We start from the raw sequence: 14,887 nt of genomic DNA, 5'->3' as shown, positions 1-14,887 counted from the left end.
TTTTATATTGATGTTAGTCTGAACACAGCAGTCCTCTGAGCCCTTGAATCACTATCTATTTTCAAGATCTTAGATTTGAAAGCCTTTATAGCATATAAGCATGCTTGTCTATACAGTTTAGTGCACAACACTTGCAGATTTCATTGCAACTGGATTCTCTAGTTGTGTATCCAAATCTGAGGTTGTTGCAGGGTTTGATTCCAGGTAGGTTCAATTCTCTTGTTTCCTCAACTTTTTCTTTTTTGGATTTCTGTAGATATGCTTGAATCTGGGCAGACAGTGGTTTTCAAGCTATGTTGTAGGCTTACACAAAAATGAAATGAATAAGTCTCTCAGTTATAGTAGCAAGAAATGCTGCAGCAGTTAGTACCGTAACTGAGGATTACAATGTCATCCCTGAAGTTCCTTTATTAGCATTTGAAACAATTAAAAAAGGGGCCCTGCCATTGCTGACTGATGCCAGTCCTGCCAGCTTAAAACATGTGGTTCACAGCAAAACCTCCTTGCGCCTTTGTCCAGCTGTGGGTGTGAGTCCTCAGGATGAGAGCTAAGCATGAAACCATGGTTTATGTGGATATAAAATCACAACCTCTGTGTCTACAAATGACTTAGTCCACAGCATCAGTCTTTCCCTGCCATTGCTAATGGGAATACTTGTCTGTCATCTTCTGTCCCAGAGCAGTTTTATGGTGCTGTTGTGATGTTTCAGGTATAGAGTTTGTTGCTGCCCTAACCCTTCTTCTGTTTGTACAGCCAGTTTCACCACAGGGCAACGTAAGCAGCACTGAGCCTTTTTGACATTCTCACTGTAAATTACTAAAATCCAACTCCCTGCATGTGTCGTCCTCTTATTCTTTTTACTTATAAGTGTCATAATTGTGATTTGTAAAAGTCATTTCAGTGAACACTTAAACACAGTGAAACTGTCTGTCTGTTTTATTGAGATTGTTAGTTCCCTGAGACAGGAATGGTGTTCTCTTCCTGTATGACACCAAATAGAAGGTCTATGCGTAGCGATTGATAATGATACAATTCATATTGCAATTTATTTTTTTTCTCTTTCTGCAGCCCCAGGCTGTCCAAACTTCCTGGTTGGGTTTTGAAAGATGGAAGCACATTTCTCGACAAGGTATTATACTGATGGTTAGAATTTTCTTGCCATGCAAAAAGCTACCTGACAGGTTAGGAGCGTGCACTGCAGGAACGATACTTCCATGCTGACTCATCGCAAAGGTTTCTATGTGTACCCTTACCAGCCATGATGTCCTTGTAGAGCAGAACATTTTGAAACAAAATGCTAATAGCAACTCTGAGGCTTTCAGTCTGCAGAGATAGCCTAGCTTTTTAAAAAATCCTTTTAAAATGCAGAAATCATCAGTATGAATATTTCCTTATTTCATGGAGCTCCATAAATAATAGTGCTTTGCCTTCTTAGAGTGCCTTTTATTCAACAGTCTCACTTTTCTGATACTGAAGCTGCATAGCATGCTTATAAATGAGGTTGGTATCATACCATTTTTTAGGCAGGAGAACTATGAGAAAGTGAATGGTTTGCCCATGGGAGGTCTCTTGCAGAGGAAAAGCATGTCTTTGGCCTCTGAAATCAACACGTGTTCTGCTGCTGGACGTAGCAGGGAGGATATTATCTCCAGCCTCCTAATTCTAAGACGCAGGCCTTACTCAACTACATGAGAGACACAGAATTTTTCTTTTTTCCCCTCTTTTCATTCCATTAGTTTTGTAGGCAGAATTTATCTGGGGCTTCAACCAAAACTAGGCGCTGCAGCGTCCAGCTTGATCTGTCGTAGGGGAACAATGAACACAAAAATATGTCAGATGTTAGTAAAATAGACAGGTACATTTCAAATGTGTGCAGTGATAGGTATCAGTAGAGAAAATACTGTTTTAATAGACTGTTCTCTGACTACGTGAACATTAAAGGAAAACAGTAATAATAGTTGCTTTTGTAGGGGACTTTGAGGTGGACAAAATGGATTGATCTGATTTTTACAGACAAGGGAGCTGAAGATCACAGATTAAAGACCTGATTTTTCTTCTCATTGGAGACAAAAGAAACTGTACAGGCAGCATTTCTGTTAGTAAAATAGTAACAGCTCTATTCAGAGCACTTGCCAACTGGCAATCGCAGAGCTACAGAGGCTCAGTGACAGGAATGGAGTTACCCAGTTGGAATTCCCTGGAATTTGTTTCTCCTGAACCCCAACCTTGGTCTCAGACTTTGGAGAGCTTTGGGCTCCGTTCTGTCCAAAGAACAGACAGGCTGTCAGGATATTTTTATATGTGATGTATTTACATTTCTGTGGTACTGCTGCTGCAGTGTGTGCTCAGGAGAAATCTTCAAACTCACATAGCATCAATGGAAATCATGTGTTAAAAATTCAAAGGCAGCATCTCCTACCTTCACCTTGACCATTGTAACTGCTTGGAATGGTAAATTCTTTGACCCGTGCTGGAAAAAGGCAAGGGAAGGAGTCAAAGGGGGATGTTTTATCATGTCGGGTGGACATTCCTGTTATAGCACTCTCTGGATGACAGTTATAAAACTTAAGTCCTGGAGAGGCATTGAAATTTGCTGCGATTTAGTTTTAATCATTTTGAACTCCCTTGAGATGAGGTTAGGAGACTTCTGCCACTAGATGTAATTGCTCATTCGTTATTAGTTGGCAGGTGCACAGTAATTATTAAGAATTGGATTCAGTCTTTAATTCTGTCAGTCTGAAGCTGGCTGAGACCACTCACTTTGGGACAAGCAAGAGAAGCATCCACGAGAGAAGGCAGAGTGGGTGGTAGGTAGCCTGTGAGGTGCATTAGGACTAGAGTCGGGAATATTTTTGTTCCATACATAATCCTGAAGAATGTGACTTTTCATGTGACAAAGATTTCTGGTGTCAGCCTTGAAAAAAATAGGAAGAAAATAGAGGACTAGAGATCCAGTAGAGATAAATCTAACAAAAAAAGTGCCACGTGGGGCTTAGATCCCCAAAAGATGTTTCGTCAAATGCTCTGAGATAGAGGCTAAAAATTGTATTGTGCTCCTAATAAGACAGAAACGGTTTGATGTTATTGGGAACCAAAACTAAATTCCAGACTTGTAAGATAGCCAGGGCACTATAATGGTGCTGTGCACACCTTCCAGTCAGGAGAGCAGCAGTTCCAAGCAGAGTGGTCTTCATGACCCGCTTTTCAGTTCATACTTCGGATACTTATAGCTGAAGTCAACTTGTATTGTTACAGATTTCCCAGCCAACACAACTGCAGTTGGAAAGAGCAGGGAAAACACAGCTCCATAGGACAGCCACTCCTTCACGGCCCCAGAAAAAACAGCGGGTGATTACCAGGGTCTCTTTCCTTCCCTGCCAGAGTGCTGTCTCTGTTCCTCCAAACAAGGATCAGATCCCTTGAAGTGCCAAGCAGCCTCATCTCACATGAGAGCAATTTCACCAGATCTGCTTACAGCAAATTGTATCTAGAAGGGGGATAAACATAATGTAGTAACGGGCTGGAAATTACCTGTGATCAAGAAAAGGTTTTAAAAGTGCAAAAGCTGCTGTGTTGGAGTAACATTGCCGTGTATTTTTGTGTCTTCTCTGTTGATGTGCTTTTCTCACAGGAACTAAAGGAATGCTCTGGCCATGTGTTTGTAGACTCTGTGCCTGAGTTCTGTTTACCAGAGGTGAGTTGATTCAAAGCTTTACTGAAAAATCTGACTCCATTCAGTCATGTGGGAGAACCTTGCTAAATTATCATTATCCAATTCATGCTAATTTATTACTACGCAGTAAATAATACTACTAAAACCTCTGTGTTATTAAGGTGCCTCTAGTATCTATGACTGGCAAAAGGATGGAAACAGCCCTTTTCAACAATGGTTTGGGGAGATCTGGAAGGTCTCCTTGACCAGATCAGTATCTCACAGAAGAATAAGACTTAACTGTCCCTTTTTATGGGCCTTCCAAAGACAGTATGACTGAGCTGGACTCGATTATGACAGGATACATGTGCTGATCTTGGTAAGGGCAGTGAACAAAGGCAAGGAAAGCTGCTTGTCCCTAACCACTGATGCATGACCTGCCTAGTCGTGTGCCCTGGGAAGCTGAGCGTGTGGTCAAGCCACTGTTTGATTCTGCTGGGCTACAGTCAGATGTGCTGTTCTGCCGGCAGCAAATTCAGGTTAAGTTTTGCTGCTGCCTTGGCTATTCATTACTGCCTCTTTGAGAGAAGAACTGTACCTTCACATCCACTGGCATAACTGCGAGTAGCTGATTCTCAAGCTGTTTTTTGCAATACCTGGGTTTTAGAAAAAAAGAAAGCAAGACCATTGAAAATATTTGAATTAACTGGGCTTACCTGACTGATCAGATTAACGGTGTATGCAGGAGAACTGAAGAAATAAAAAGCTGAGTAGAATGGTGGGGAATAGTCTGGGAGTAGTATCCTCTTTCCTCAGCTGTGTTCGGACTGTGATAACATCAGTTCTTTCATTTCATGTTGGGATGTTTTCTTTGTCTTTCAAAGATGGAGAGGATTGCTTTTGGGCAGCAATTTTTTTTTTTCCCTTCTGCCTGACCTTGTTGACAGGAAGTACAAAATACTCCTGGAAGGTTGTTGTCAGCTTGCTGGGGTTCTGGCAATAGCGTTGATTCCATGAAACTCACCTCTTGCAGCTTCTGACTCTTGTCATCTTGATTCTTCGAAGCAAGTTGGTAGCTCTGGTACTAGTTTTGGCAAGTGATATCAACAGATCTGAGTGCAATTGCTTGTTTTCCCTAACAGGGATGGATATAATCCAATCACACAAAAAAACCCCTAATAATTCTAGGTTCTTGTGTGCTTTCTGGTTACTGTCCTGTGGAAGGGGGGGATATAGGAAGCATTTGTATGCCTAGAAAGTGCCATTATGTCCCAGATCTTGGGAAGGATGGAGTTTACTTTCTGGATTCCCTTTGAATTGAGACCATGCACAGGAATGGTGATCTGCTAGGGTTTAGAGTGCTTCAGTTAGGCTTTCTGGTTTTGTTGGGTTGGACAATACACACATGTGTTGCTCTTAATATGAGTGATGGGGAGTTGCTGCTTCATTATACCAGTGTCATGACTGAATCTAACTCTGTTTTCCATCAGTCCGTGTTACAACTAGAAGACAGCAACCAGCTGCACGTGTCACCATTGTAGGGACTTTACAAATGGCCTCTTAAATGTTTTGGTTCCCAAAGTTCCCAACAGATGCCAAGTCTCCTGTGCGAGTGCTAGGAACAGATCCTCTAGCGATACACAGCTCGCATCTCTAGCTTCGCAGGCTCCCCTGTCTGGAGGATGGTTCAGATGTCATGGCCAGCCAAACGCGTCAGCAGAAATATTGCTGGTGTTTGGCAGCACACTATAAGAAGCAGTTTGCGTGAAACAGGCTTTGTCGTCGTCTTTTCTCCTTCCACATCACTTTTGAAGACACTTGTCTGCAAAAGCAGTTAGTTTGAGAATCATGGTATCACTTCCAGGAACACCATTGCCAAAGAAAGCCAAGCTTTGAATGTAATCCAGAAGCCACAAGGTGATAAGAGGCTGTGTCAGCAGCAGAGTACACTTCCACATGTCAGAGTGCAGGGTGCAGCCCTCTGTTTGGCAACCTTCTGGTCTCTCTCGTTCCACATTCAGGAAACATTTTTAAACCTCTGCAGTTCATAGGCACTTTTAGTGAGATTGCCGCAAGTCCCAGGGAAGATTTTACTTTGGTTCGGTTTTGACACCCTTTTCATCTTATTAGTAAATGCTTCTAGGATGCCGAGACGTGGGACGCTTAAGCTTGGAAAGTGGTAGTCTGTATCCTGCTGATGGCTGGCTGGGCTGGGATTCAGCTCAGGGCTGAGTGACGCCCCATTTCATTCTGTACGGTCCTGACACGGCTGAAAACCAAGCCGTGAAGGGCCAGTTTGGTAGGAGCAGGCGTCAGCAGACTCTGATACCGTGTAGGGAGTGTATTTCTCCCCGGCAAGCTTAGTAAGGTAAAAGGGTGCCCTATCATGAATCTGAGGATGGTGTTTCACCTACTGTACCCAGCTCAGAGATCGTGCCTCTCACATCAGCTGTGATCATGGATTGAAACCATGAACGCTTAGCTGTGAGTTAAGAGCACTGTGTCAGCCCTCTGAAAAGCCAAGTGACCTACTTTCTTGCCTTTTTTATTCAAATTGCTGGACCAAGCCTTGTAATCAGATAATATGTGCTTGATGAGTGTTGAATTCCATTAGCTGCTCTATAATAACTGAGTTAGAGGTCATATATCTTGTAAATTTCTGACTTGACACCATTTGTGTTATAGCATTACCAGTAAATATTTCTAATTAAAATTTCTTAAACAATGTGTGAAATCTTCTTCTACTCTCTGAACTGCTGTCTTAACTGTCACATCAAAACAAATTGGACCTACCCGTCTGTTGGTTGTATCCTATGAATGAGCTTAATCTCCTGCTGCAGAAAATGTGAATGATACAGATGCCAAGCATTTAGTATGGGAAAATACGAGTATTATTTTAAGCATATGAATAAATACAATCTACATTCATCTCCCACTGTCCTGGGGTACAGTACCATGTGCCACATAAAAAATATGAGGTGCCCTGCTAAATAGCTACTGCAGAAGTTTTGGTGTCTGAGCAGACTGTTTGTCCCTAAAGAAACGTGCACATCAGTTCTTTGATAAAAGTGTAATCATCGTGCCTCTTAACGGCAGCCATTTCCTTACGTGAAAGACAGACAAACCCAGGACATGGTTTCCTTTTCAGAGCTGTGAAGGGAATAATTTTAGGGGGCTTTTTAAATAAATCTTGTTAATTTAAAGGAAACATTAATCTTTGAGCTGAGACATGCCCCACACCACCCATCCCCCATTATTTTTTTTTTATAAACCTGTTACATTGCTGCAGTATAAAGTTTTTTTTTAAAAAGTTGTTTTTCTGCCATTTCTTAAACTGCATGAAAGGGTTACATGTTGCTTATCTCTTTCCTCTGTTTTCAGACTGAGCTGCTTGACCTCTCCACGGTAGATGTAATCTTGATCTCAAACTATCACTGCATGATGGCATTGCCCTATATCACAGAGTACACAGGATTCACTGGAACAGTGTATGCCACTGAGCCCACTGTTCAAATCGGCAGGTAAAAAGCCCCTTAATATTCTCTACTCCTCTTGCATCACTGCTAAGGAAAAGGTGTAAAGGACAATACGGGTAGAGGAGTGGAGTCTAATGTTCCGAAGAGGCTCTTAGGCAGTAGCTGAATGCCAGCCAAGTCCTTAGTGCTGCAAATGTGTTAACTCAATGTTTCCCAACCTCTGGATCCATCTGTCTTCAACACTTACAGCAGGTGCTTTGTGTTGAGTCCAGGCAGTAGCTGTGGGATAGTAGATCTTGAGTGGACTGAGACACCTTGAGCAGCAATTACCCTATAGCCAACTTCAGTCAAAAACCATGAATCAAAGATCTCTCCTGCTCCTCTCTGCTCCCCTGAAACAAAAGAGGAACCACCAGTCTTTTCAACAATAAGTGACTTTTAAGATTATTGCCGTGTAGTTTTCCAGCATTCAAAATTCTTATAATCACGCTTTCTTCCACACCATGGAAGGGAATTTAAGCTGGCTTCATCTCAAATGACAGTTGAGATACATAAGCTCTGAACTCCAAAAAGAAGCACTAAGAAAAACAGCAGAAATATGAGACTGAAGTAGAACATGTAAGACCTGACAATACAGTCCCAAGTTACTACTTGGTCATCAAATTTGGCAGTCTTTTCTTAAAAGTTGTCTGTTGATTGGATAAGTAATATCAAAGGCTGCAGGCTTAGCCCTCAATGAAGTTAACTGGACTTGTGCTGTGTGCATCTCTCACGCAGAACAGCTGCTATGTTCAGTAATTAGAAAGCAGATTAGGCCATGGTATCTGAACGACTCTGTAAGCACTTTAGGGCAGGAATCTTTGTCTATTAAAGGTCCTATACAAACTTTCCAGCCAGAGTAATTCTCCCTTTGTGTAAAAACAAACAGAAACTGAAGGCCCGTGTAAGAGAAAGGAATTGTATGAATATGAACTAGTAGTAGAACTCTCGGGTATTGCTGGCCCATAGCTGAAGGTAACAAGCATAGTCTTGTTGGAGACTATACTGGCATGGTTCTCCCCACCCCAAGTAATTCCAGATGCTATTGTTCTGCGGTTAAATCTGTCACTTCCCACCTTCAAGGGGAAGCATGCATACAATTACAAATGCTGTTTAGTTTTGGACAGTGACATCTGTAGTGCCAGTTTTTAATGCCTGACATATTTTTCTGTCTCAAATGCTGCATTGTGCATTTGTAGATGAGGAGAGTTCATTCTGACAATGTGCTTGGTTTCTCTAAGTGATAAACAGGCATCAGCTAATGGTTTTTCTTCATATATGTTGTCTTATTCTGTATGACAAGCAGTCAGTAATATAGAATTCATCTTGCACAGCAGGAGAGAGATTTGGGAGTTCCTCTTGTCCTGCCACTTTTCAAATAACCCATAACCCATAACCCAGTGGGCCAGGTCCTTTGCTGTCGCAACCATGCAGACAGAATTGGACTAACTTGAGCTTCACGCACTCAGTGGGGAAAGGGGGGTAGTATTGGTGACGGGTAATTGCTGTGATGCCTCTGCGGGAAGAACCTCTCTAAAACTGCCTGACAGTGTTACAATTTGTGTAATATTTTGGAAGCTTTTGGGACAAATTTCTCTCCTGTGCGAAAGGCTGCAAAACTAATTTAGTTACGATGTCTTTTCAGACTTCTCATGGAAGAACTGGTGAATTCCATTGAACGTGTGCCAAAGGCTCAGTCTGCCTCCATGTGGAAGAACAAGGAGGTACAGAGGTAAGGAACAAGCCACCGGGAAAAGGTGACAGTCCTAAAACACTAACCAAAGTTTAGAATTCCCTGTAATGATGGGTCAGCTGCCACCAGTTGAGGTTTGCTACTACCATTAAGCAGAAAAAAAAAGCCTAAGAGGTTTACAGCTATGACTCCTTGAGTCGGTTCTTTCTTTAATCGTTTGCACGTTGTTGGTCTTCCAAATAACCACACAAGTTTGATTCTTGGAGGAAGACTTGGTAACACGAAAGTCTCCCCTGATCTCCCCTCACGTAGTTTAGCTCCATGATGGTAGATAAAACCTGCAGATTTTTGTATTAATTAATTGAAATTAGCAAGCTATTGAAACTTAATTCTATTATATTGGAATAATTTTAATTTAAAATTATATTTACATTCATTTTTGCTGAAATGCAAAGTCAAGACGCAACTGTTGGATGTCACTGGTGGCCAGCCACAGGGCAGTGCTACCTTTCTTCCCAGGACCGCAACCTCGTTTACACTTGAACAGCAGAGGTGGGGGTTTTTGGCTTTTCAAAGCTTAGAAGCAAATTGAAATCTGAATAAAAAGGGTTAGTTGGAAACTCTGTGTCCATTATTCCACCTATACATAAAAACAAGGTGCTCAAAATTGAGGTCTTCTACACATCTAAAATTTTGAAAGCTATGTAATCTAAAAATTATCCATACAGTTTACTAATTATAGATAATGCTTTCCTGGGAAATAAAAACAACTTTCACAACATGTTCTATGGAGGAGACAGTTTCATTTTAGCACATTTTAAAGATAGGGCCGGTTGATTAGTGAGTTATTTTTAAAAGCTGCTTTGTGCATTTTTAATTGATCTCCCATTTTCTAATCCTAATTCTTAAAGTGGTGTCATGGTTTAACCCCAGCTGGTAACTAAGCCCCATGCAGCTGCTCCCTCACCCCTCCTCTCCTCAGTGGGATGGGGAGGAGAATGGGGAAAAAAAACCTCATGGGTTGAGATAAAGACAGTTTAATAGGATAACAAAGGAAGGTGATGATGATGATGATAATAATAATACGTAACGATCCCACCTCCCAGCTAGCTTCCCCAGCTATACACGGTGCATGACGTTCAATGGTATAGAATATCCCTTCAGCCAGTCTGGGTCAGCTGTCCTGGCTCTGCTCTCCCAGCTGCTTGTGCACCTGGCAGGGTGTGGAAGCTGAAAAGTCCTTGACGTATGTGTCAGCACTACAACCACCCAGCAGCAACTAAAACATCAGTGTGTTATCAACATTATTCTTACCCTAAATCCAAACCACAGCACTGTACTAGCTACTAGAAAGAAAATCAACTCTATCATCTCAGCTGGAACCAGGATACGTGTCTTGATGTAAAAGTTTACTAAAAATTAAGTAGTCTTGATATTGTCCAATATCACAAAGCAAAGAAATTAAAAATCCCAATTAACATATGTTTAGCTATATAATATACTCCCCTGCTGAGCTTAGGAGCAATCTTATCTCAGCATTATAGCTCTCACTCTTCTGAGGGTGGCAAGTAAAACATAGATGTAAAACAAAACTAAAGACAATAAAGTTGATCAGGATTTTGTGCAGGTTGATGTATACTCTGATCAGAATAGTGGGGTCTTTTTTAATTTTGGAGTCCGATGGCCTGACCTGAATCACTTTTGAAGCTCACAGTGATACGAAGATAGAGGACTGGAGACATTATTCTCGTCACAGTGCCGCATGTGTTTTGTATGCATGGTTTAAAGGAGGATCATATATCTTGGAGCTCACTTAATGTCACTTTCCTGGTGGTCGTATTTTAGAAAAAGTGCTACCTAGCACTTTGTGTGCTGTTGACTATTCCAGAGGTGAACACAGAGAGGTGATCTTTGTTCTGATTCAACTGCTATGGAAGGCTAGAGTCTTTTTGTTGGAGCAGTGTTTAAAATACATTTTTCTGTCTTGTGTTGCTTGAGAAGTACTCTAACATTGATGGTTCCTCCTGGGTACTCTCAAGTACCTGTTGCAATGGGGTACCAGTGGAGGCAGGAGGAAGGTATAAGACCCCACCTCTGGGGGTAGGCAGGACCAACCCTTCTGTCCCACTTACAGGACCTCTGCAGAGACAGAGCACCGCCACAACAGGGCGTGTTGTTGGGAACCTTGATCGGATGGCAGGTCCCTGAACTTCCAGAAGTAAAATGCACACTTTGCCCAAATAGGAGATAGAGGCAGAGCAAAGAAATGCTATGCTAGTGGGGATAGCAAAATGTAACTGCTAGCCCTGCAGCTGTTTAGTAACGTAAGTCTACGTATCATAAACTCTGCCTTGAGGCTGGTACAAGCCAGTGTTGTCTGTGAGCTGGAACAGGGCGACAAATCTGAATTCTCTTTCCAACTGTGCCCCACCTGTGCTCTGAGTTTCCCCCTTCAGCTCCCTATGCTTCTGTAAAACAGAGCTCCTATCCACCATAGAGGGTATACAGGGACTTAATTAATGTTTGCAAAGTGTTTTGAGATTCCTGGTGACAAGTGTCACGCAAGCGTGAATGGAACTGATTATTATACCATGTGAGCAAATATCTACCGATCCACAAATTAACACCTGGCTAATAGCACATGCAGGGTTGGACTGACATCCGTTATTTAAGAAAATGTGATCCTTGGTGATTTTTTTTTTTTTTTAATACTTGGCTGTTGCGAGAACAGAATACTTATTACTTCTGAGTCTAACTTTAATTTTTCAGGCTGATCAATCACCATTACTGCTTTACAGTTCAGCTAGTTCTACTCTGAATAGTTAGTATAAAACACAAAGTATTATCATCTTCATTAGATAAAGCATTGAAGCATTTTAAATGCAAATACTGTATAAAATATAATAAGTTCATTATAGTGGCTTACATTTTGCCATTATCAGATCCAGTCTGAACTAATTGCTTAGCAAGTTTTATTACCGTTGTTTTTTATTTTAAATGAGCAATCTCATGGAAGCTCTATAGATGCTCAACCAGGATATCTTTCATGCTGATTGAGATTCAGGAGGCTAAAGAGGAAGTTTGCCTTATGAAAGACACTTTGTCGATTACCTGTTTGATGGTTTCTTCCGTCTTTCTATAAAGTGTCTGAAAAGGCTGTTTCCTGAGACAGACTAGCGGACAAGAGAGTACAGCATTTCAATCTAGTTTGGTACTGGTATCCTCCTCTCCCTTTAGACAAGAACATGTTATGTCATATACTAAATGTTATCCTTCCATTGAAGAGAAGAAACTGTCTCTCTACAGATGCCCAGTTAAGAATACAAACCTCTGAGTTTCTTAAGCATAAGTATTGTATACTAACCACTGGACCATGCTGCTTCTCGATACCTTCCTGTTTGTGGCTGCTCACATACATCTGGTTGTTATGAGGTGGTCCATAAGAGGATGCCGCCACAGTGTTGGTAGATTCACTCCAGACTTTAAAATATCCCCTAGTAACTTTCTGTACAGATTTTAAAAGCGTGGGGGACAGGTAGAATGCCAGCAGGGGCACATCTGAGGAACCAGCAGTCCTCATTGTCTCTGTGTGCCGCTCAACAAAGAAGGAAACCACTGGAGACTGGTGCCACTGGTCTCTGTTAGGGATCAGAGTATATTTACAGCGTAGCCACAGAGTCAAGGCTAATAGAAACCTTAGTTCAATCACCAAGGACAATTCCCCACTTTTCTCCATTACCTGGAGATATATTCTCCTCTTCCCAGAAGAGCAGCTCCTGAAAGCATCCAACACTAAATGCTTCTTATGGTAGGTTAAAGGCTTTTACAGGCAATTTGCTTCAGTGCAATGGTGGACAACTATCCACGTTGTTTGGCCTTTTGTTGCTTCTGACTTCCCAAAACAGACCTTGAACGCTTTGTTTGTTTCCTTAAGCACAGTATGCTTTCAGCCAGCATGTGCTGGAATTACAGTTATCGCACTAGACCTGTACAGCGGTCTTGGCAAAAGCTGGCCTTAATCCTTTCTTCAGTATCTTAAATTATGGAGGAGTTCACTGACCTAGTAGATAGAACAATAAATTAAATTCCTTTAAACAAATTGATCAAAGAAACTTGACCAATTTCCATAAATCTTTGGAAATTGGTTTGAATTAGCCTTTGATTTAGCATTGGTTTAATATACAAAAAAATCCTATTCTTCTTATGCATTTGGCAGCTGTGCTGCTTCCTGCCTCAGTTCATGTTGCTAAGGAAGATTTATTTCCCAGAAGTTAGCCATCTCTCTTACAGCCTGTGACATTACAGTTCACTTCTTCCCTTGACAACGCTGTCCAGCTAACTTGCAATGTCTGCGAAGAGCTGAATGGATGGATTTTACTTTGGTGTAAAACATCTTAAATACTTCCGTGGAGGGGATTTCAAAGAGCTCTGCAGTGTCAGCTAATGTATCCTTCCTTGCCAGTACACTCGGAAGGCGAGTGGGGTATCTTGAGTTGAAGGCAAAGAAGCCGAGAGGCAGGGGCACGGGCTCTTGCAAGACACTGGTGACAAAAATGAGAGCAGAGCCAGCCTTTGTTCATGGTCTGATACCTGTATTTTAATCACAAGATTGTGGCTTCCTTTTGTTTCTGAATTCTTAGGATATGCAAAATAGACACTGATCTAAGATCCCAGTCATCTTTACCAGTTCTAGTGGTGCATTTCATGTTGCCATGTCAGATCAGCCAACAGCTTTCGTCAGTGGTGAAAATACCACAAGAGTTGCTATAACACCTTCATCACAGCTACTTCTTTGATGAAAGGGCTGAATAGGAACAACAACAGAGAGAGCTGAAGGAGACTGGTCTTTGGGGTGTGGCAAAATGGGCAGTGTAGTTCGGCTCCTCAACAGGCAGAAAGTCTCATTTCTCACTTTGAAGCACCAGCCATATTTGAAATAAAAAGGAAAAAAGAGAAAATTTAAGATCTGGAGGATGTAAATGGGAATAAAAGCTGGTGGTCCTTCAGGAAGTTCTGAAATGCCTGCACCCCGTTGATCTTTGCAGATTGCTGCCTGCCCCGCTGAAGGACGCAGTGGAGGTGTCTATGTGGAGGAAGTGCTACACCATGCCAGAAGTGAATGCTGCACTCAGTAAGATCCAGCTGGTGGGGTATTCTCAGAAAATTGTGAGTACCTGCAAAGCTGTCCCTCAGGTCAACAGTAACAACTTGTTGTTTCCCAGCTTTTCTCTGGAAATGCCCTTCCTTTTTTATTTTCCCTCTAGATCTTGTGTAAGGTCTAGTTACCCTAGCCTAGGAAAGCAAGACAAGATTATATCGAATATGCCTCAGTCTGCGTCCCAGGAAGGGTTCTTGTTTGGTGAAATCAGGGAGTATCCATTTGTTTCTCCTCTTCCTTGGGGAGGCCAATTTTAAGGCAGCGAACCTGTGAATTTGGAGCTGATGGTTGGCCCACTGAGAGCTGGGAGGATGTACCAAATGAATGTATCCTCTCTGTCTGTAAGCCACATCCCCTTCTGAGTTACCGTATCTCACTTCTGGGAATCTTTTGAGTGCTTTAGCCTCCACTTTATTTTATACTGCAAATTAGGGATTGTAAACAAAACCTAATGGTTCGACCTGAACTTCAAAAACTCCTTTCCCAGGTTGCCCAGCTAACATATGTTGTCTATAATGCCATTGACTATAATCCAGGGTAGTTTCTAGAATGAACTGAACCAACAATTCAGTAGTCTGCAGATATACTGTTCCCTTATGGCTTGTAGGCAGCATGTTGGCCATGATACTTGCTATTGTTGCTCAGGGCTGTAAGAAATAAAAAGGTGGATTAAAGTAAGTTGTGTGCCCAAAGCTTTTTATTTGCTTCCTTTTCTTAAGCAATGGACCACTGAAGTTTGGAGGCTACTGTTAATGATTAAGATAGATAGTTTGAAAGAGTAACCAGTGCTGCTGTGTATGAAATTTGGTGGATTTGTGTTACAGCTGGTGAAAAAAGACCCCGAGTCACCACTAACGTGGCTGCTGACA

The 14,887-nt window shown here is 41.8% G+C and overlaps 1 protein-coding gene across 2 annotated transcripts in view; it reads left to right on the top strand.

Annotated features, from left to right (window-relative positions):
- Positions 1–14,887, top strand: part of INTS9 (integrator complex subunit 9) — a 71,897-nt gene that overhangs the window by 8,035 nt on the left and 48,975 nt on the right. Inside the window, exons 3-7 of one of the 2 annotated variants that reach the window (XM_075750347.1) lie at positions 1,069–1,129; positions 3,632–3,694; positions 7,034–7,173; positions 8,813–8,899; positions 13,906–14,026. In XM_075750347.1, the coding sequence (XP_075606462.1) occupies positions 1,069–1,129; positions 3,632–3,694; positions 7,034–7,173; positions 8,813–8,899; positions 13,906–14,026 (472 nt within the window). Of the gene's footprint in view, positions 1–1,068; positions 1,130–3,631; positions 3,695–3,906; positions 4,032–7,033; positions 7,174–8,812; positions 8,900–13,905; positions 14,027–14,887 lie in introns of those variants that run through there. The other variant, XM_075750348.1, reaches the window with a different exon arrangement.

The sequence above is a fragment of the Balearica regulorum genome, chromosome 3 (assembly GCF_011004875.1).
Source record: "Balearica regulorum gibbericeps isolate bBalReg1 chromosome 3, bBalReg1.pri, whole genome shotgun sequence".
In the NCBI taxonomy this organism is placed as follows: Eukaryota; Metazoa; Chordata; class Aves; order Gruiformes; family Gruidae; genus Balearica; species Balearica regulorum.
Note: the sequence above shows the minus strand (reverse complement) of the source record. Positions and strands in the feature narration are given on the sequence as shown.